We start from the raw sequence: 23,788 nt of genomic DNA, 5'->3' as shown, positions 1-23,788 counted from the left end.
AGAGATGTAATGTGTTTTGATTTTATAAGTTTTCATAATAGCTTGAGAGAGAGAGAGAGTGAGCTTGAGTTGCAATTCCATTACTTAGCACTGAAACAACTAGGAGAGGGACTCCCCACTACACTGCGATGAGTATGTAACATCCACTCCAACCATCAAAGCCTAAGCCAAGTGAGGACTATCCAACCATTACATTCTACACCAAAATCTCACCCTAAGCCCTAGCCCCACACAGGGTGGGCCCCACTAGAGACACGTACTCCCTAGCATCTTTATGTATTTATTTGATCCCAGTGTCCCACCACAATATGTGTTGTATTCACATCATCCATCCATTTTTCCAGGTCATTTTAGGGCCTAAGCCAGAAAATAAGGTACATCGAAGCTCATGTGGACCACATCAAAAAGCAATGACAACAATTATGCTCATCGTTGAAAGATTGATATTTTGTATGTACTGTTCAAATAATGACTTTCAACCATTGATTTTCAACTATGAATCTCACAAGTAACAATGACTCTTCATGTGACCTACATGCATACACGCATGGGAGAAATAACTTGGTAGTTATCCGCATTAAAAGAAGGTCAAACTCAAATATTAATGACCAAGGCACATTTGCAGGTCGAATCTTAACCACACGTTAAGCATGCATATTTTTGAATTTTCAAAATGGCCATAACTTATATATATATATATACTTTATTAAAATCTCATTCATATTCCTCAAACAAACATATTTATGCGCAGTTGAAAATAAATTGCGGGAGTAAAAAGAAAAAAAGAAGAAGCTTTGAAGAAGTCGGATTGATGACCCACCAGAGAACATAAGCATTGAAAAACTGTACCGGTCACATCGAAATTGGGCCGTACCTGACCAAACCAGTTAGACGACCGGAACTGGTAAGCCTGCAAGGCTGGACGTTTTTTTGGGTCCATAGTCATGTGGTTGTCAATTTCCATATGTGGTCAAACATCTGAACGCTTCATCAACACGGTCGAGGAAACCAATGCCCTGCAAAAAGCCCGGTCCAAAATTTGATTGTCACGTGTTCCAACACTCGTTTCCTGATTTTGACTGTTCATTCAGTGGGGCCAATTCTATTTATTTATTTATTTATTTTTGTGGAAGCGGATTGTTGTGGTACATTGATGTAACAGTTATGTGGGCCCCAACATAATGTATGTATTGTATCCATACCGTCCATTCATTTTGCGAGATCATTGAAGGGAATAGGCCTAAAAATGAAGCAGATCTAGAACTCATGCAAACCGCGCCACATAAAGCTGTGGGGGTAGTGATGCCCACGGTTGAAACTTTTCTAAGGCCATCGTGATATTTATTTGCCATCCAACATGTTTATTAGATCACACATATTTGGATGACGGGAAAACACAAATATCCACCAGCCCAAAATTTCCTTGCCTCTTAGGAAGTTTTCATTGGTGGGTGTTGCCCCCATTGCTTTATGTGTTACGGTCCACTTGAGCTTTGGATCTACTTCATTTTTTTAATCCCCTGCCCTAAAATAATTTTGAAAAATAAATGGACAGTATGAAAATAACACATACATCATGGTGGGCCCAAAAACTGGGTGATGTCAACAAACCATGGAGGTCAGTCGTGTGCGGCGCGCTACGCAATCAGCTTCCATTTTTGTTGGGCCATGACACGATGACATTGAATTATACTCTCTGTCTAATAGCTGGATTGTTTTATTTTTGTGTGCCGTTAAACAAGTTGAACCGGTCAGTGGTCTATAATAGGAATATAAATGTGCGGTGGAGATGAAGGCAACATCATACCATTGAAATCGTGAAATTCCAGAAAGATTTCACCCATTGACTTCCCACCTCCTCTCAGCTGTCTACTCGGTGGAACGCATGGAAAAGCATTTCGACAAGAACAGCACAAATCCCTTTTCACAGCATCTTAATTCAGTGTTTGCTACAATGGATTAGGACGTATTATTATTGGATATGTTGGGACTATAGCCTTTATACATGAGTTCATCTTCCAATGATCCAATCCATCCAATAGATGGGCCAGCCAAAACTTGAATAGGGTATGTACCGAAGTAGATTGCATGGCACGCCTATGTGGATTCCCTGCGAAAGCCTTTCACATGAAGTTCCTTTGGTGGGATGTTTGGTAGGGCTACCGTGATGTTTGTGAGAAATCCACCGGTCCATGCATTTGGAGAACTCATTTAAAAACGTGACAAAAAATAATGTGGATCTAACACTCAAGTGGGCCGAAAGGAAACGGTGGGAATTGGTGACCACCGTTTCTAACATTCGTATGGCCCCAAAGATTTAAAATGACTTTAAAGTCGAATTAGATGGCATATAAACATTAAGGTAGATCTAGGAAGGTTTCAACCGTAGGAAAACTCTTTCTTGGATTTTTCTTCTGATAGGGTGGTCTTGTGTTTTGGATCCATCTGATTTTTTTGTCTCATTTCTTAAAATGACGTGGAAAAATGAATGGATAGCATCTCGGAGTAGGAACCTACCGTGAAAACCTTTGGCAGGAAATCCTTGTCCGTGGTGTCAGACTTTGATGGTGGGTTGACATCACCCAGATATGTAAGCCCCTCCATGATGTATGTATCATATCTATACTGTCTATTCATCTTGCGTGGTTATTTTAGGATATGATCCCAAAATTAAGGTAGATCCAAACCTCAAGTGGACAACACCACATAAAGCAATGGAGATTGAACACCCACCATTGAAAACTTCTTGGGGGATGTTTAGGATCAAGTTGATATTTGTATTTTTCCTTCATTGGTCTGCGTGAACTTATGAACGGGTTGGATGGTAAATAAACATCATGGTGGGTGCCGGGAAGAAGTCAACGGTGGTTATAATTGTCCCACTGTTTTTTGTAGTGTTGCCCCATTTCAACTTTAGATTTATCTAATTTTTAGGGACCATAGAACTTGGTGACGTGAACACACCACCAAAGTTCCATCAATCCACTTCCATGTACAAAAATAAAAGTGCAGTTATAAAAATATTTTAGCCATTTGATCATTTGATACTTTTCTTTTAATATTTTCTTACTTTTATATAATTGAAAGGTTGAAATATTTCTATCCGGAAGATTTTCTAAATATCCTCCGTCCTTACACAAAGGGAGCTATGATATACATGGCTTTTAAGTTATTAAAATGGATTCAACGTGAGGTCAGGGAATGGAGCACCGATTGTGGTGCGAGTGCATCGGTGTGTGCAAGTGCATATGTTAAAAAATGTATCTCGGTAGACGTCCCCTCCTCCGTACACGCACACACCCTGCACTCAGGTCATAGTGGGATTTCACCACCTATGGATACTCCATAAACTCAAGACCTTGTGTTGAAACTCTTAAGAGTACCACCGAAGCATCATCATCATTATCTAAGCCTTATGTCAACTAATTAGAATCAGCTATATGAATAATTTTCTACCATCCAATTTATCAATAGCCATATATTTAGTTCCATTAGACAATAGGTCATCAGGTCTTTTTGCTTACATCCTTGTAGACCTTTTTTTTTTGGATACTTATAACGCCTTCAACTTGTACCTACTTACTCTTTTTAACTACTGTTATTCTTGGTCTCCATTGTGTAATATGTACTAGACAAGCCATTAATCTAGTAGGCCACGTCCTATACCTTCCATAGTCTATTAATCAAGCCAGTCAAGCAATCAAGTGGCCACATGTATATGTTGAACATGGACTTCAATCCTTAGAAACCGTTCATTGATTCACCACATGGATGTAGAACCTGTCTGGCTTGGCCCTATTCTCTTTAGCCCTATTCTTAGCTTGCCATGGCCTTAATCAGACTGAAGAGGCCTCGGCCAATGATACAAAGAAGAGTTAAGTGATCAAAGGTTTTAGAATATCCTTCGTTGATAATAAAACCTACGTATGAACGGTAGGGATCAATGCGTGAGGGTAGCCATTATAACAATAGCCGATTTAATGATTAGATCAAGCCAACCGTTTACGTGAGCCATTCATCACTGGCCATGACCCGAACATCGAGCATGTATTTCAAACATTGACCTTGCCCTAATGCCAAGTTTAGGAGCCCCAACTAGAGCTGGGAATCGAGTCGAGTCGAGTTGGATTGAGTTAGGGCTGATTTGACTCGATCCGGTTTTGAAATAGGCCTGACCTAAACTTGACACAACTTAGTACCGAATCCAATATGCCTGACCCGATCTAAGTCTGAGTCTGACTTGGACTAATCTGGACTGAGTCAGATCCAGTCACAAGTACCGAGTCCGGTCGGGTGCAGCGGGTATCCACGAGCTGAAATCACAAATCAAAATCAAGATTCACTTTTCAGCATTGTGGCCTCTCCATAAGCTACATGTCATCTCAAATTTGAAACGTAATATTTGATTTTTTTTTTTTTCCATATGTATGTATGAGTCAAGTTAGTATCGAGTTGGATTTCGGGTTAAGTTGAGTCCAGTTATCGAGTGACTCCAACTCAACTTGGTTTAAGTTCGAATTGGACAAAGTCAACTTTATTAAAATCGACTCACCTACTCGGTTTGAATCGTGGGCTGGGTCTAGCCATTCATTATTGGCCACTGCCCAAGCATTGAGCCTAGGTTTCAGACATTGACCTAGCCCTAAGGCCAAGTTTGGGAGCCCAAGCCCTCACCCTACGGGCCCTGATCGAACAGGTCTGGCCTGACTTTGGACCATGGCGCATATATCGTGGTGCCATGCACCAATCAATTAATGGTCCTGCACGCAAAGGAAGAGTAGGATTTGGACGGTCACTCGACCCCGTTTCTAGTAATTTTGTCGGTCCGTATCAATGACGTTGATGACTACCACGTGGCATCCGAAAATCTAGGGACGTGGCTTTATGGTCAGCTACTAAATCTTACATTCACCGGCACTAATATTTTAGCCTATTTCCGATGAATATCCAACCGAAAGGGAAATCAAAATTCTTCTATGCCTTTGAAAAGTCCACGCTCACCGTATAATCCCGTGTGCGTTTGTTACAATTTTTTCAACAGCAGTGACTCAACCTCACACGTTTCAAATGCATGTAGCAATAGCCCAATTTTTGTGCCAGATCACAGATGGACCATCGCTAGCATCGTACAAACTTTGACCGTCTGATAATGGCACTTGAATCTGCACCGTTTACTAGTTTCTTTATGATGCTAATTTGATGGACAGCCAATTGGATGGTTCTGATTTTCAGTCAATTTGATTATATACATATGCATTATCCACAGTGGACTGCAATTGGCAGTTTAGACCATACAAGCAAGCATGTGGAGATGAGTTGCTCTTAAAGCGGTGGCAGACGAATTTTTGGGTAGCCACCTTTCAAGAATCTTCTGTTGTTTTCTTGAACCTAAAGCGACGAATCTCCTCTTGTAGTTCACCACCATTTTGAAAATAGTGGCGGCTCATCCTCCTCACATGTGGTTCTCACCAACTGCCACCCAGACCATCTAAACCGTGGGCCACATCATGGAACGATCTAAAATCACACCAACCAATCAATCCTAACCATCCAATTCATAGCTATCAAATGACTGATTAAACAAAAAATAACAAGTACTCCAAATTCCAAAATCAAAACAAGATAGTCTGTACATTCTTGGTGTAATATTTGAATTATGGTCCATCCACAATTGAGTAATATATTTGGGCGATGTGGATCGTCCCACAGCTATGTCATCGGTACAATTGAAGTGTCAAGACCGTTTAAAATGGTGGTGAACAAACATAAGAGTCTAAACGACTCACCTTTGAATTGGTCCCGTCATATTTAGACTTCCATCTCCCTCTCTTTTAGATCATCCATCTATGTTTCTCCTTTGCTCCAAAACCATGAATACCATTTATTCCCCACAAAAACACACATATAGACATAGAACAAATCATCCCTTCTTTCCATCCTTCCAAATGCAATCACATCACTCACCATCTTCCATCTTATCCTTCTCCTTCTTCTTACTTGTCTTCCATGTGCCTACTTCTTCATCCCAAGCTGATAATCCATACGACATATGCGCGCCCTTCAACTTTCGATGCGGAGAAATCAATCACACCATCAAATACCCATTTTGGGTTGATGGACGTTCCAGGCAATGCGCCTTCCCAGGTTACAATTTTACTTGTCAACACAATTCACTTATGTTACAGATGCCGTCAGAGACATACATCGTTAAGAATATCGATTATCAAAACAATACCCTAACGATACTAGACATGGATTTCGTGGACCAGACGTGTCCAATATCAACTAATACAACCATCGAATACGGCTACTTCAATCATACGAATCAAGTTCGGAACCTTACCCTGTACTACAATTGCACCGCCTCCACTGAGCCATCTGGATTTCGCAGACTTCCTTGCTTCACCGAGGCTAACAAGAATGCCTACTTCACAGTCCAGACGGAATTCGACATGCCTGATACATTTGCAGATTGTGCTATGAGTGTCATTTCAATTCACGAAACGAATGTTGGTCGACTTGAAGATGATCCAAGGGTGTTCAGGGATGTTTTACAAGATGGTTTCAATGTGTCGTGGAACGTCGGCAACATTTGGTGCAAGCAATGTGTCAGCTCAGGAGGGCACTGCGGATTCATGGAAGGCCTTTTTACAGAGCCTACCTGTTTTTGCAAGGACGGAGTGCATACGACTGCGTGCCCAGTCATAGGTATGTCTTCTTTATCCCCTTAGATCTTGAAATGGCCAAATTTACATCTTCATTTGGAAATTGAGAAATGTTCTTTCTTTTCTCTTCTTCTAATTTCAATTATTTTATGTTTACTTCTTTTGGAATTTTTATAGGCTTTAATAGCATAATAATAAAATATAGTGAAGTTACGCTTTAATATCATATCATTCATTTTAGGCCATTTTACTCATTTTAGGTAATTTTCCATTAACATCTTATGAAAAAATTTTCAGTATGTAAGAAGAGTTGCCAATTTTGGTAAATTTGTACTGATTTGGGATACATCCAAATCGAAACTAGGATATATAACATTCGAACCTACTAATTCTTACCTCACTTCAGCTTTAGGCAAAATAATAGAACGAATGTTGATTTGAGTGCGATGCGCAAAGACATTGGTGTATGGTTGATGCAGACAAGACCAAAAAAATAAAATGAAAAGAAAAAAAAAAAGGAGTCAAATAAAAGGCCACAAGGGCTAAACAAAAATAAAAGACAAGGGGCATATGAATTTATGTGGTTTGACAATATGCTTATTTTACGGAGCAATAATATTATATATACATAAATGCGAACATTAGAAAAGCAAGAGAGAAGATGTCTCCTAGCACAAGAGAGAAGATGTCTCCTAGAAGAAGACGTCCCTGCTACCTAACAAGGTGTCCACCCAAATAGATTTTAGTATAACACATGTTGATAAACGTTGAATTTTTAGGTATATATGCAGTCTTTTATTCTTTTTTCCACTCCATATATAGCAAAGGCAGCCAAAAAAAAAAAAAACAACCCCCAATCAATCTTTTTTCCAAAGGGCTAAAACATTTGTGTTAGCAAAGGACATGAGAATGATTCTTAATAAAACAAAAACACATTTGTATGACTTAGCTAATTATGGTTGTGTGATGATAGTTCTTCCCTTCCGCAACAAGAAAAACTTTAACGCTCTTAATGGAGTTACAATATGGTTGATTCTCAGACACTAAGAAAATGTATGTGTGGTATATAATCGACTTAAAATAAACAATATAGTAGTTGGCCTTGATTTAGATGACCCTTAATAATAAAAACAAAGTTAAACTAGTTCTATCATGTTACTGGCTGATTAGTGGATATTTAATGAATGTTCAAGATCGAAATAACCAATGGTCTAAATTCAACAAGTAAATACTTATTAATCAAATGTTATAATGATTAAATTAATCTAAACATTAGAAGATGAGCTATATATTTAGTGGTCCTCATTTTCCAACTGAATCCCGACACACTATCATTTATATGGGCCCAAGCCTGCCCTATAAAGGGGTGAAGCCACTTGACCTAACCCGTTGATGTGTGTCATCATCATCCAAATCTTATCCCAACTAAGTGGGTTGGCCATGCAAACTCTATTATCCTAGCTAATTCCATCGAGGGCCATAACTTTCAATTAGATCATTGTCATGTTGCTAGAATTTGATGTAGAGTGGGCTGCAAATGCATTCTTGGCAAGTTAGGCCAAAAGAGGTCTGAATGGAGTCGGATGTAGTATGCTAGATCCAGGCCCGGTCTTACGCAGGCATGACATAATTGGTCCTAGGTGTGTCTGGATTAAATAAATTCACTTTGGATGGAGAGAAATTGCCGTTCAAAATCTAGACCGTAAAATAAGCATAACTTTTGATTTTGGTATTATAACAAAATGCATAACTTATCAATCCTTATATAGCAGGCCATCCAAGGTCACTTGACATCGTAGCAGGTCGTGTCAATCCGTTTTATGAGAAAATGCATCATTCCGGTTCAAAATTGTGGTTTAACAAAGACTTATTATTTTAAGTAATTTTTAATTTTATCGTATCTTCTTCATTTTTGAGTTTTAGCTTTTCATTTAACTATGTTAGTAATCCTCCAAGAAGATTAATTTAGAACCTTTTTTTTTTTTTGACAAAACTTAATATTTTGAGTAAGTTGTATTCCCGACGAATTAGGACTTCTATTAGAGGTTTAGTATTCCGTATAAATAGTGCAATTGGTTATTCCATAATTATAATTGAATAATATCATTTCAAAATTTTCTTTTTTTATCTTGTGGGTTCAAAACTAACCTCATGAATTTAAGGTTTTGCCTACTTAAGAATGATAGTGATGTTTTTGTTATTGTTTCACGCTCTTCTTTGAGTTACCAACCTAATCTAATTCTTCTCTAGATGGGCTTAATCTAACTCTCCTCTATATGGACTCAGGACCATTAATGAGAGTCCAAAACCACTGCAGATGTTATGTCATAGTATGTTACTAGGTTGATTGTAATCAATAAGTAATTGTCGATGGATTTATAGACTGCATTATTTTTCGAATGCAATTGAAGAAGCAATATCAGAAGTAGACATTCTGATAAAAGCAGAACTACGAAAAAATAACTAATTATTTTTCGTCTCCGGCCAAACACGACCTCAGCTAAATTGAGTAACGGTCCATATTCAACCTACTTTTGTGAGCACACCAAGTTAGACAACTGTCCTGAGTTTTGACCAAGACATCTACCTGTGGCCAAGCTCTTTCAAACATGTGCCATATTGCGCTTACCTGCAGATGGACGGCTCTATGTGTACATGGACTTTGCAAAACCTCCAAATGAAAGCTGGGGAAACGGTTTGGCTGATGGCCCCAACACCAACGTGCTAGCTGATGTCAAAGCTCCGTGGGATCTACCATTATGTATGTATTCTATCCACTCCGTCCATACATTTTTTCAGATCATTTTAGCTAACGACCCCAAAAATGAGGTAGATTCAAAGTTCAAGTGGACCACACCACTGGAAACAGTGGGAATTGAATTCTTACCATTGAAAACTTCCCAGGACTCACCATAATGCTTATTTGTCATCCAATCTGTTGATTATATCACATAACCCTGAAAGAAGGGAAAATACAAATACCATCTTGATCAAAAAATTCTGTGGTCCTCAGGAAGTTTTCAACGGTAAATGTTTCAATCCCCACTGTTTGCTGTAGTGTGGTTCACTTGAGCTTTGGATCACCCTCTTTTTGAACTCGTGCCCTAAAATGATCTTAAAAAAATGGTGGACGGCGTGGATAGAACACATACATCATTGTACGGCTCACAGAGTTTTGGGTTCACCATCCAAACCGCGTCCACTGGCTGGTAGTTGCAGTCACACCCGAACCTGACGCGCCGGGAAGCTGCCGCCACATCCTAAAATATCAAAGGAAGTGGGCCCACTAGTACGGATGATGATGTGATCCGTCCATTGGCGTTTTCCTATGGATGACTTCTCTATCCATTCATCAAAACCTAATGTCTCAACCATTTGTGCGGCCCTTAAGGGCCTGTTTTAGTCATTACCTTAAAATCCATTCCATCCCACCTAATCCCATGGAATTGGTCCGGCCAAACACGCCCTAAAATAAGTTACATATTCTTTCAGCGTGCCACGTGGCATCTTTTAGACGCATGCCTAGGCGACTGCTGCATCGTCCCTTGACCGGTAACGTCTAGTCAATTTCTAGAATTAGATACGAATACAGTGTGCTTTTGTCACACCTTCTCATCATGACACTGCCAACAGGTATACATCCGCCTCACACGTGGCACACGCTTATGTCAATCCAGACCGTCCAAATCTTGGGATCTATTGTGTGTGGAGCATAAGTGGATAATTGCACTGATCCGTTGATCCTACCCGTCCAGCAATTGATGGCTAAAACGAAAATGGTGATCGCAGTCAAAATCTTAATATAAGCATGGATTGAATTCCGATGTGGTGGACGATTTGGACGGTGGGATTGATTTACATGTATCCAACGTGTGCGTTGCATGGGATCCGTGACAAACGCACACCACACTCTCTAGCCAAAATATAATATAAAGAAGAAGTCTTTTATTTATCATTTGAAAATTCATAGGCAACTATTCAATAGTCCTGTCCATTCAAAATTTTAAATCAATCCATTCAAAATTTTAATTCAATCCATTCAAATTCATCTCTCTCTCATCATCTTCATCTACTTCTGCTGCTTATTGCTCTTCACTTTCATCAAAGATCATCTTATCATCATTCTAATTTGATATGGAAAGAGATTTTGAAAACTCCACATTCCAATCTCTCCTATTCCTCCTCATCTTTGTCTCAACCTCATTCTCCAATGGCCAACCCGACTGCGCTCCTCCTCCGTTCAATTGCGGTGAAATCAAAGACATCAGCTACTCATTTTGGACGGTGGACCACTCGCACAATTGCAGCCACCTAGGATTCGAACTCAGATGCGAAGATAATACCCCACAAATCAAAATTGGGTCCCGGAAATATCGAGTTAACAAGATTGTTCATGAGGAGAAGAAATTAAAGGTTGCTGATATGGATTTCAAAGGCAAGAAGTGTCCTAAGCCGCCAATCAATGCAACGGTCGACTTCTCTCTCTTCGAATATGCTACCGATGATTCCAATCTCATCTTATACTACGATTGCTCTCCCTCCAATATCCCGAACTCTCCTTCATTTCCTAGCCTTACTATTGTTTACTACATAATCAAGGCTGGCCCACTTCATGTCCCTGAACGTTTTCGAAGCTGCAAGGTTAGTGTGATTCCACTTCCTGAATCGGTTGCGCGCAGCTTGAAGGATGTTCTGTCGACTTATGGGGATGCGTGGAACAAAGTTTTTGATTTGAAGTGGACCGTCGATCTTCCGAAGTGTACGGATTGTGTCCGATCAGGTGGGAATTGTAGTTACAGTTCGACTAATCCCACAGAACCAATACGTAATTGCGAAAGTCAACCGAATCATGCAACATGCACCAAGGGTAAGCATTTCTACTACTACCCCATTAGTTTCTCAATTAGCTCTCTCTCTCTCTCTCTCTCTCTCTCTCTCTATTGTGAAGTTTGGGCCACATCATCTACATAGTGGGCCCCACCTGATTGTCTTAGGAAGCCAAGAAGCTCTGTGACGCCCATCATGAGATCAGCTGTATGGCATTCACTCCCTACATCACTTGCATCAGCTTAAAAATCAGACTGATACAAAAGATGCATCAGCTTAAAAATCAGACTGTACACATGCATCACCAGTTTTTAATTGATTGTTGACTTACCCACCGTCGGTGATCCAGAAAGTCACCATGTGGACCCCATGGTGGATGGAGCACAGCCTGAAATTGTATCGATTAGGTGCTCTTAACGGCCTGATTTTGCCACTGATGGCGAATGATCAGATGCGTTTGAACGCATAGTAATTACCATATGATTAGGGATGTGTGGGGCCCAACCCCATGTTAAGCTTAGTTCTCAAAATCCATACTGATCAATGAGTTAGATGGCCCACACCCAAATGAACAATGAGGGATATGGGTGTCATAGAAACTTCCAGATGGAATGTGGGGTCCACTATTTTGTGCATATTTTGTTAACCCAGTGATCATGGGATGCACCAAAACTCAAGATATTCCAAAATTTAGGTGGGCCACTACAGATGAATATATAGACCATAGTCATTACTATAGCTTAACAGAGTATTTGAACGGATGATTCTAGGGATGTACGGTGCTTATGAGTAGTCTCACCAGATCCACAGTTTTAATTTTGGATAAAACATCACAGGTGGGCCAGCATAGCTGGAACCTATGTGATCATTCCCTTTTTATCTGCGTCCACTTGATGGCCGAAATTGGATGACTAAGATCACACGATCATTATGAATTTCGGAGTAGGATCCATTCATACTGGACCCCACGATTTGGAGAATTTGGATTGAAGTACACGTGTGTAGAATGGTACAGAACGAGTCATACCATATGAGAAGACGGTGAGGAAAGTGCTGGGAATTGCACCACCATGTTATCTAGAAGGTTAGGTGGCAGCTTCAATGTTCTTCGACCCAGTCTCATCACAATCAGACGGTTAGGATCATGTATAATAACCTCGTGAAACCATGTGAAGGGGTGATGGTCCTGATAGCTCATCAAAACGGAATCGTACGGTTCCGCGTCTACGTCTCCATCAGCGGTCGGTCTCAATCTCCACGTCACGCCGTTCATACCACCAGCAGCCATTGCTTTTTGGGTGTTTGTTTTACCTCTGACGCGACGCATGATCCAGCGTGCGTCCCCATTCACGGGGGACCACGTGCTGAGATAATCGGATGATTTGAACCGTCCATATTCTCTTTACTATAGTAAATAAGCTATTATCCCATAATTAGCCATTATACACGATACTAAGTTTCGATTTTAGTTGAAGTTGAGCCAATGAAAATTTTCTTTTTTATTGCTCTAAATTCATTTAAACAGATATTGACGGTCATAATCATTCCTTGAGCGCAAGTTTATTAGACCGATGAGCGCGTTCAGATCATCAGACAGCTGACCACGTGGGATTCGATGGGCGTGGACAGAAGCTGGATCATGAGTCGCGACAGAGGCAAGACGTATTCCTTTGCGTGTAGACTTTAGACGGACGCGTATTGCGCGGTGAACCCAACACCACGTAGCTACGTGGTGTAAGGAGGCCTACGGTGATGTTTGTGTTTTTATCCACGTCGTCCATCCATTTTTCCAGCTCATTTTAGGCCATGAGCTCAAAATTGAAGCATATCCAATGCTCGTGGACGATACCATTAGAAACAGTATATATTAAATACCTACCGTTGAAAACTTCCTGAGGACCACAGAAATTTTGGAGACAAACGGCATTTGTGTTTTCCCTTCATCCACGTCCGTGTGACCTCATGAACATGTCGTTGGATGAAAAATAAATATTACTCTTCAATTTTGAGATCATGCTGTAAAATAGATGGATGGCGTGGATATAACACATACATCACGGTGGGCCCCCATACAGTTTTTACACCACGTAGTTAAATAGGGTTGTTTTTCGCTGGCGCAATCTTAGTCCACTTCGGACGGCTAGGGCTTGCTTCTATTCTTGGGAAAGATTTCCATGATAGTTTATCACACCATCTAGAAAATGATGCTGGGTCTTCAACCGTACACAATGAATAGCTGTGCGCCAATCCAGACCGTTCAAATTGAAAACTCAATTGTCAGTGGAGTCTATACCAAAAATTACAATAAGAAGATGGCACAAACCATCTGACTTCTCTATCGCAATCTGGAAACACACGACTTTACCTATAACCATCCATTTGATATCCTTTGTATGATGGATGGTTACGATTTCTTGATAGATGTGACTTTATATATCTGCTCCACCCACACTATGCTCCTCAATTTGGATGGTCCGGATCACTGGATACAAGTCATGACCTTTTACAAAAGGGTGGCAAACTATCACAGAAGACTATATCCATTTTTAACCTAGTTTCAGTTCAACCACTGTCATCAAAGTCTTCCTTTTGACTCCTACACCAAATCATCTTGACCCATCTTAAATTGGACGGTGATGATAAGATGGGACCAACGTATGCAGCACGTGGCCCACATCATGTCACGTTTGGGGCAGGTGGTATGATGATGGATGACTAACCGTCCACTCTATTGAGCCCACCCATTCCAACTTGATACCTAACCCTTCAAAATTACAAACAACGGTGGAGTGCTTTCCTCGTGATTGTACACATGCACCTAGTTACTGTACATGTGGCATGATCTTACTTCGATCCATACCAATAAAATTACGGGATCCATTATAGATTGGGGATCACCCTGATTCCAGGATTATTTGAATGGCTAAACTTTCAATTAAAGACAATCTGTTTAATCTCTTTTCATTTGTACCGTTTATTTCATTGTCATTAATCAGACGGTTTTAATTATTCCTTATATTCAATCTTTTGTTTCGTGACCCATTCGTAGTGATTCATTGATTTGGACGGTTCAGATTTAGGTAAATTTATTCAGAATATACATAGACTATGCTCATTCTTATATAGGATGCTACTCCACCAGCGCCTCAACTACTTTCAACACCAAACCCGTCTGGCAGCCACTTCTGCCTCCAAAGTCCAAAGGACAAGCAATTTGCTAATTACGACTCGTGTGTACTTCCAACGTGTACACCCTCACACGTGCACACCATTAGAAATGCTCATCAGACAATACCAAAGATCCAAATAAAAGATCTAAAAACCAGGCCTATATGATGATCAGTTGGACCACATCCTCGTAGAACGAAAAAAAACCATTGAGATAAATTAATCAACGGTTGAAAATATTTGTACATGTACGGCTTACTTGATCACCATATTTAGCTAATTTTAACAAATCTGATCTGAAAGGCGAGGATCGCGTGTTAAACGGATCCGATCTTATACACATGTAGCTAGTCTCCACGTTTTCAATTAGCCAATTAAAAATAATAAGAAAAAATATAAAATATAAAATAATTCATTTCTCCCCAACATGTTAAATTATAATACTACTACTTGCATAACTTGCATAGAGTGCCTATGGCATGTTTGGACAGGATTCAAATTACGAAATGCTACTATCACATTGGTAAGTCATTTGCATTTATTTAAGAAGTAAAAATATTGCATTTGCTTTTCCCCTCTTAAGATAATCAGTCAAACATTTCATAGAAAACCATGCATAAATGATATAAATTAAATGATCCAATCCAACTATAAGTTAGTTTATTTAACAGCCATTGATATTCCAAACCATTGATGATATGATAAGGATTACATAGTAATCCATGATGGCCCATCAAATAGATAGCTTAAATTGTTAATTGGACTTAGTTTTATGCAATCGGATCATTTTATTTATAGTGTATTAATTGGATGGTTAGAATCATCCCACTGGTGTGATTTTTTGTTGGTTGGCCATGGAATGTTTTATGAACCTAACAGACGGTCCAGATCAATCGATTTGATAGTCAAGTATCCGGATGCAGTCAAGAGCACTATAACTTGCACTGCAAGAGAAAAAAATATAAAAAATTGAAAAACCAAGTCAAACCATTTACCGAATGCATCACCAAACGCCGCCTCATTTTGTTGGTTGGTGTTTTCTTCTCCTTTCTCTTTCTAGCTTCTTCATCTTCCTATGCAACTCTTGTTTCATCTCTCTTTCAATCTCTTTCATCTTCTTCTCAAATGAAAGGATTCTTCCCAATTGTTATCTTCTTCTTCTTCTACTGTAGAAGAATAGCTCTTTCTACCGACCCACAATTCAAAGCTTGCGAGCCTCGAGACTGCGGCAATGGCCTCCACATACGCTACCCATTTCGGATCCTTGACCAACCTTCCTACTGCGGCTACAAAGGCTTCGAACTCGATTGCAAGAACGGAAGGCCTGTCCTCAACATGTCCAACAACTATCATTACTACATCCAAAACATATTCTACGAAAACCAAACTCTTCTGCTCGTAAACATGGGATTGCTCGACAGTGAAAGATGCTTGAGACCGACTCACAATCTAACCGTCGAGAATAGATATTTCAGTGTTAGCTCTGCAACCACCTACCTCTTCTTCTTCTTCAATTGCCTCATCTCACTTCCTGATCGAATTGGCTATGAACGAGTATACACGATGGATTGCATGAACAATGACATACATCACTCTTACGCCACACTTGCTGATTATCAAACGGTGAATTTGATGAATTTTACCAAAGATCATGAAACATTGAGTTCGATGAGTTTTACTGAAACTTGTGAATCTTGGGCTACTGAACCGGTTAGAGCAGACCCAGAATTTCTTTATGGGTATTCAGAGGCCGGAAATTATTCAGAGATTTTGAAGACAGGGTTCGTTCTGGATTACGGGAGTGCTAGCAATTGCAATGGGTGTGTAGAATCTGGCGGTCGGTGTGGATTTAATGATAGTATGTCTCAGATCATGTGTTTATGCCGTGATCGACCACAACTTGCGGCTTGCCCTGCTGGTAAGTCTCTGAGAGATAGTAGATTTTATTTTTATTTTTATTTTTTGAAATTTTATTTATTAAATTTTAATATAGGAAGAACAGATTAGCGAAGCTGATGGGTCAGGTTCATTTGGGACCTACAAAAGCCCTATTCCAGCTGATTTATTTTCTAACCTGTCTAGACCCAGCTCGAAATTCTGTTCCGAGCCTGAGTCTGTGATAGACAGAGACAGGCCAGGACCAGGTTCCATCCAGGCTGGAAAGGGTCAAACCTGGCCCACTTACATTCGTGGAATGGTCCATCTATGGTGGGGGCCATTTGAGTTTCACTCAGATGGTCCATTGGAAAAGTTGGATGGAAGTGAATCTGCTTACCATAGGAACTTGCTTAAGCTTTTAAGAAATCAGTGGGGTCGAGCATGGTTCCCTTCCCATCACCACCCAATCCTGATCAAGTGATGATAAAGCCCACTACAGATAATTTCAATTAATGCATTTTGAGATAAAAATACTCAAATTAGAATCAGGTAAAATCCCAATTTGTGAAGGTTTCTGTTTCATGCAAACTGATGCATAGAACAGAACATAAACCCATATGCTTGTAAGAAGTTGATCACCTGTAATGAAGTCCTACCATCAGATCTTTGAAACATTTCATCCACATGTCTAACAGACCAAAAGTCATTCATCTTTTTCTCATTATTTCATCTTAGAAGTTCATATCTTTCGTTTGAATTTTCAAAGATCTTACAGTCTGAAGGGAATGAGAAATATGGAATAAACTCCTCTTTGGACGAGAGCTATCAAAACATAAAAGTAGACCAGGACCATTTCACAAATTTCCACATGAATTGCATCATTAGTCCAAATCAGAGAAGATTATGATGTGGAGGAGATTCAACTTTAGACAATTGAAATCAATATAAGGAAAGAGACAGGGAGGAATTTAAAATATCCCAAACCTACCTCCCACCATGCATAAGGCAGACGGGAAGGTGGATCAGGACTGTCCATCATGTCATCTATTCCACAGATAGCCTACCTATCACTGTTACTGACTGATCAGACAATGTGAATAATTTCTTACTATGGTTTTTAACATGGTTACCGTCCATTTTATGGACCTCTTGATGGACAGTCTTGATTGTGATCGATCTTCAATGTCACGAGTCCAATGGAGTTAGGTAGGTGGTATGAGAATTCCAGTACAATGGAGGAGTTGTACCAACGCCCATGGAAAAGTCACCTTCCCATCCGAGCCTTTACAAGTCTTTTAAGTCATCAATCAAAGTCATCACCCCAGTCAAACAAGAAAATGGACGTCTTTAAAGAAATGTTAGATTTTTTAATTTTCCTTATTAAAACAGAGAGGGCTCTGTATTTCTGTTAAATGAATTACAATTCATTCTGTTTCAATGGCTGCTCCTTCAAATCCTTCCATCCTTCTCTCTTTCCTCTTCATATCTCAGCTTTCTACTCACTCAGCCAAAGAAGAACCTCATGCCCACCCAACGTGTCAGGCTTTTGAATGTAACAGAACAGACAAAAGCAGATTCCCTATCTCCAACTTCACCAGCCCTGAATGTGGAGTACACAGCATAAATTGTTATGAAGCAATATCAAAGATCCAATTTGAAGAGCATGGAAGATGGTATGTTGTTAAAAGCATCTCCTACAAAAACAAGACGCTTGAAATTCAAGATGCTGAACTCAATGATCACTTGCATGATGACATCTGCAATTCCCTCGACGACTTTATGTTGCCGTCCTCTCATTCAAAATACTTCCAAGTTGTAAGCCCCATCATCACCTTCTTGAAATGCAAGCGTGGTCATCATAGCCTCCCTCAAGATCACCCTAAGGAGTTATTTAATTACGCACACTGCAGAGCCTATGATCTCTATTACTTGCCCAGGAATGTACCGCCCCCGACTTCTCAGGATGACTGTTCTGTCATTAAGTTTCCTATGATGGTGTTTCCACCGCCTTTGGATCCGCATTGGTCAGATGAAAACCTCTCATCTCTGTTGGATTGTGGTTTTGCTCTTAAATGGAGCCCTCATGTGGACTGCTTCTTCGCATGTCACGCTCCTCATTCCCGTTTGAGTCATGGTAAAAGAATAGAAAATTGGGTCTGGTTGTTATAGTTTTTGCAGCCAAGGATTGAAGCAACTGAAAAGTCGATGCATCTCAAGTTCTTAACCTAACATTACTATTCACATTTCTTAGAGCCTGACTTACCAGTGGTTTTTAACTTTTAAGAGCTTATCCTTCTTGGAAAGAGATCCATTATTAATTGGCTTTCGCTTGTATATGATCATATTTACTCTGTTTTCCATTTTCTTTTCTTTCACTTAATAGTTTGGATAGTCATGTTAAACAGACAGCATGATTTATGTTGTCCTTAACCTTCTATATGTTATGATTTTGCAGATAATGAGAAAAGAAGGAAGATAAGGAAAATAATAATAGGTATTATTCTTTTCAAATACCAACATCTTCTTTGGCTTTGTTTCCGATTCATTAGAAACAATGCTTGTGTTTGCCTTTGAGAAAAGAGAAGCTAACACAATCTATTGGTTTGGACCATTGAATAGGTGATCTACACCTTGTAATTCCCATGACACAAAATCCCCACGATCAAGCAATCCTAAGTGACTTGGGTCAACAATCTAAAGATGGAAAGAAAAAAATATAAACAAATAATCGACACCAGATGTCCAAAGTTTATTGAACTGATTGATCATGACTGTCTGATACTCTGAACAGGATGGCTTTTGGCTGCCGGAAATTGCTGATAGGTCCTAACCTATTGATGTTCATTGATATAACACATTGGATCATCATCTTAGTTGAATTCATGGTTTTTTCTTCATAAGCACTAAAATCATGGATTTGAAAATGCAACAAAGGCTTTCCTTTACAGTATGCAAAGTGCACAAACACAATTTCTAAGTCCTTTCCCTTCTTTTCCAGGAGTGGGCGCTGGAGTCGGTGGCTGCATCCTAACATGCTTCCTCTTCTTCATCTGTCATCGGTACCGCCAGAGACGGTTTGCCACTGCTTCAAAACTCCTCTCACGGTCCTTCTCTTCAGACCCTTCTTCCCAATCAGAGCTTGGCAAGGGCGGCAGCATCCTCCCAACCCATATCTTCACCTACAAGGAACTTGAAGACGCCACCAACAACTTCGATCCGTCTAAAGAACTAGGAGACGGAGGATTCGGCACTGTTTATCATGGTAAGCTCATCCCATCTTCTAAATAATTCAGATATATTCCTTTGATTTGTTGTTTATGGTTTTGCTTGCTTAGAAACGTAGTAACTTCAGGACTTTGTTAAAGCCTACCCAACTGTCAGAACCTCTCTTCGCAAGTGCCCATTGCTCCACATGTACTAGAACTGAGCCATTCATCTGCTGGGCCCCACCATGTATATTCCCTGGACCTGAAACCAGGTCAGTACACTCATGAGGCAGGACACATGTTGAAAGTTGAAACTTGACAATTGGAAAATTTTGAAACTGTCCACTGCTCTCATAGCATGTGGTCCACCTGATGAGATGACTAGCCTTTTTTGTGGGCTAATGGAGCTACAGGTGTGGCCCACCTGATGAATGGATTAGATCTTATGAATCTGGCTGTGTAGATGTGTCTGGGGTTAGCAATGCTCTGTATTTCAACAGAGCTCATCAACAAAAGGAAAGCAGTGTTTGGGGATGTTTCCAACTGCAATTGGGAGGAGTTGACATTTCCAGGAAACACAATTTGTTCATGCTTCCAAACACACCACAGTAATCTCTTTCACTGTCAAGTAATTCAAAATGTAACTTCCTATAGGCAAGCTTCGTGATGGGCGTTCGGTCGCAGTCAAGCGCCTTTATGAGAACAACTGCAGGCGTGTTGAACAATTCATGAATGAAATTGATATCCTTTCCCGCCTGCGTCACCAGAGCCTTGTAACATTATATGGGTGCACCTCCCGCCACAGCCGTGAGCTCCTCCTCGTCTACGAATTCATCCCCAATGGTACTGTCGCAGATCATCTCCATGGCAACCATGCCAAAGACGGGGCCCTCACATGGCCCATCAGAATGAGCATTGCTATAGAGTCTGCTGATGCACTGGCCTACCTCCATGCAGTTGAAATCATACACCGTGATGTAAAAACCAACAACATTCTCCTGGACAACAATTTCAATGTGAAAGTCGCAGATTTCGGATTGTCCCGATTATTCCCAACGGACAGGACACATGTATCGACGGCTCCCCAAGGAACGCCCGGCTATGTGGACCCTGACTATCACCGGTGCTACCAGCTCAACAACAAGAGTGATGTGTACAGCTTTGGAGTGGTCCTGATTGAGCTTATATCGTCGAAGCCAGCCGTGGATATCACTAGGCATCGGCAAGAGATCAACTTGGCTAACATGGCAATCAACAAGATCCACAATAATGCATTGAATGAGCTGGTGGACCCCACTCTTGGGTACGAATCAGATCATGCAGTGAGGAGGATGATCACATTGGTGGCTGAGTTGGCATTCAGATGCTTGCAAGATGAGAAGGAGGTGAGGCCTACCATGCAGGAAGTGCTGGAGGTTTTGAAAGGGATTCAGAGGGAAGACTACAAGGTGGAGAAGGCAGAAGAGTTGGATGTTCTAGCGGTGGCAGACGATGCCGTTCTGTTGAAGAAATTCCGGCCGCTATCACCAGATTCTGTTACGGATACGTGGATCAGCCGCTCCACAACACCTAGTGCAAGTGGGTAATGCATGATTTGTCTTAATTAATTGTAGGATTATCCATCATCTGATGGAAGAGGGTACCTTATAATTTCTTTTCTTATCTTTTCTTCTCTACTTCCTTCTTCACCATCATCATCATCATAATTTTTGTGGGTTCTTTAAGGGGATTTGGGAGATGTAATTAGTGGCTTTTGGGGGCAATATGTATATACTAATGCTGTTAGTATTGGATACATTATATTAAAATTAAGGGGGTACAATTGTAGACTTGTGCTTATGGTCACGCTACTTGAAACTTTGGATGTTTTTATTTTATTATTTTGATATTGGTTTTAAATAATATATTCTTTTATTGTTTTATTTAAAATTAAAATATTGAAAAATGATCCAGTGCTCTCAGACCACCATGCTGTATAGCCAATGTCTATGGCAGTTCACTTTGTGGCTGCAGGCACTTTGGCCTCTTGTCTAGGTAGCTGTTTCCACCTTGAGATGACATAGCAGCTGCACTCTAGCAGTCCATGCGTCCATTTCTGCTTGTGCTGGCATTTGCTTCGGTCCATGTTGCGCGGGTTCTATCTGAAAGTTCACATAGAATGCTTATATGTGACCATTTCTCTTCTTCAAAATTTCAGAGCCATGTAGTCACACATCTTGCATGCACCTAACACAAGCACCCAACAGACTTACACAATCACACCTATGTGAGATCTGGGCCATTCTTCAGGAGGGATATGGTGAATGTTCATGTTCCCTAGTGCCTTAGTAGGTGCAGTATATGTGCATGGAAAGGTGGACATTTTGCCTACATTCCACATTCATCTACATCTGCATCTCACCTTATTAGCAGGCTGGCATAATAGGTTAGGAAATATTCACCTTGGGCCAGCCTGATCAAGGTCCCAGATTGCAAACACGTGTGCCATGTTGCGATCTGTTTGGGATACTTGATTTTGGAATGTGCAAAATGCACGCCTGCATTGGATATTCCAAGGGTTTTTTTTTTTTTTTTTGACAATTGATGATTGAATAAAAGATAGAATTATGTAAAAGTATAAATCTCTATGCAGTGACCATCTTGTCATGAGGGATGGATTACAGGTAGGACAAGAACATTAGAAAGTCATAATATATAATGACGAATTAATCCCTTTATTTCATACCCCAGGCCCCACATCCCATGGGTTAAGACCTCGGCTGAACCCCCTCGTGGGCCCCACATCACATGGGTGCCACCTCACACGAGCCACCCGCCTCACACGGGCCGCCCACCCCACTCGAGCATGGTGTGAAAATGCTCCTGTATTATTTAGCCATTCATCTTTCCAGAACGGAACTCTACCTCCTTTCTCGACTACAAATCCAATGCATTTCAAAAACTTCTCCCAACCTCACTTGATATATATCTCACTTGACCCACTTTCCAATTTCCCATTTTACTAATATCCTTCCATATTTGTGATCTTTTTGATCTATTCCCCATGCCCAGACACCCCCTCCCACGAGCCGTATCTTCCCACTCTTACATTCTTACATAGCATGGTTCGAAGACCTGAAATCTCGACTTGACTTCACTCGATGTTCAGCTGTTGAGTTGACTCAAAGACTCGACTCAATATTTAATTAGCATAAATTGGAAATATTTGAAATGGTAATGGTAAAGTAGTTAGATCTCTAATTAGTAATGTAAAATGCAACTTAAAGCAACAACACTACCACTGCCTCACCCGTTATGGCAACGATTCCCTTATGTGATGTTGGCGGTGTGAATCTCACCCCTAACATTTTCTTTTTTAGTAAATAAAATCCCATTCTAACGGCAAGTGACTCGATTTGAGTCACACTGAGTCGTGTTGAGTTGTCTAGGCCATCAGGTCACTTGACGAATCTCTTCGACTCCAAGCCGAGTCAGGCCTACAACTGAGTTTCCCAGAGACTCGGCTCGAAATATCACAGAGTCTGAGTTTCGAGTCAAGTTAGCTGAGTTTTAGAACTATGTCCATAGCTCAAACGGTTCTTCTCTAAATCTCCACCACCGCTTGCTCAACAATGCCCAATTTCTTGCTCTAAATTACCTATTCCAAGACCTAAATGATCTTAAACACCAGCCATTGAAAAGCTAGAAGTCACAAAAAATATTGATAATAACTCAACTCACCTCCCTTCCGTTGAAAATCTTCCCATCACTGGCTATCCATAGGCTAACAACATCTCTTTGGCATTTCGTCAAACAATGGTTGTGCTTACTTTCTGTTCTGCGTTATTATTGGCATCAGAGCGAGTTTTGAAGATGGTTTGGAAGTCTTTAGAGAATGATTGGACTTGGGAAAGCTTTTTGGGGAAGAAGAAAGATGGGGCCATAGTTCAAAAAACTCGAAATCTGATTCAATGTCCAGCCGGGTTGGGTGGACTTGATGACTAGACTCGAATTGACTCGATTGGGAATTGCTCTAGTGCTGCCTAATGTTGATGCTAAAATCTG

The 23,788-nt window shown here is 40.4% G+C and overlaps 1 protein-coding gene across 3 annotated transcripts; it reads left to right on the top strand.

Annotated features, from left to right (window-relative positions):
• The first annotated feature begins 5,852 nt into the window (after positions 1–5,852).
• On the top strand, positions 5,853–21,666 carry LOC131234414 (LEAF RUST 10 DISEASE-RESISTANCE LOCUS RECEPTOR-LIKE PROTEIN KINASE-like 1.2). Of its 3 annotated transcripts, none has more exons than XM_058231267.1 (4): positions 5,853–6,708; positions 18,994–19,032; positions 19,537–19,800; positions 20,399–21,666. In XM_058231267.1, exons 1-4 carry the CDS (start codon positions 5,871–5,873, stop codon positions 21,328–21,330), a joined length of 2,073 nt encoding a protein of 690 aa, XP_058087250.1. In that variant the 5' UTR covers positions 5,853–5,870; the 3' UTR covers positions 21,331–21,666. The 3 variants fall into 3 exon arrangements, with proteins under 3 accessions (XP_058087250.1, XP_058087252.1, XP_058087251.1); XM_058231269.1 differs by lacking the exon at positions 5,853–6,708 and adding an exon at positions 10,639–11,532; XM_058231268.1 differs by lacking the exon at positions 5,853–6,708 and adding an exon at positions 15,701–16,578.
• The last annotated feature ends 2,122 nt before the right edge of the window (positions 21,667–23,788 follow it).

The sequence above is a fragment of the Magnolia sinica genome, chromosome 19 (assembly GCF_029962835.1).
Source record: "Magnolia sinica isolate HGM2019 chromosome 19, MsV1, whole genome shotgun sequence".
In the NCBI taxonomy this organism is placed as follows: Eukaryota; Viridiplantae; Streptophyta; class Magnoliopsida; order Magnoliales; family Magnoliaceae; genus Magnolia; species Magnolia sinica.
Note: the sequence above shows the minus strand (reverse complement) of the source record. Positions and strands in the feature narration are given on the sequence as shown.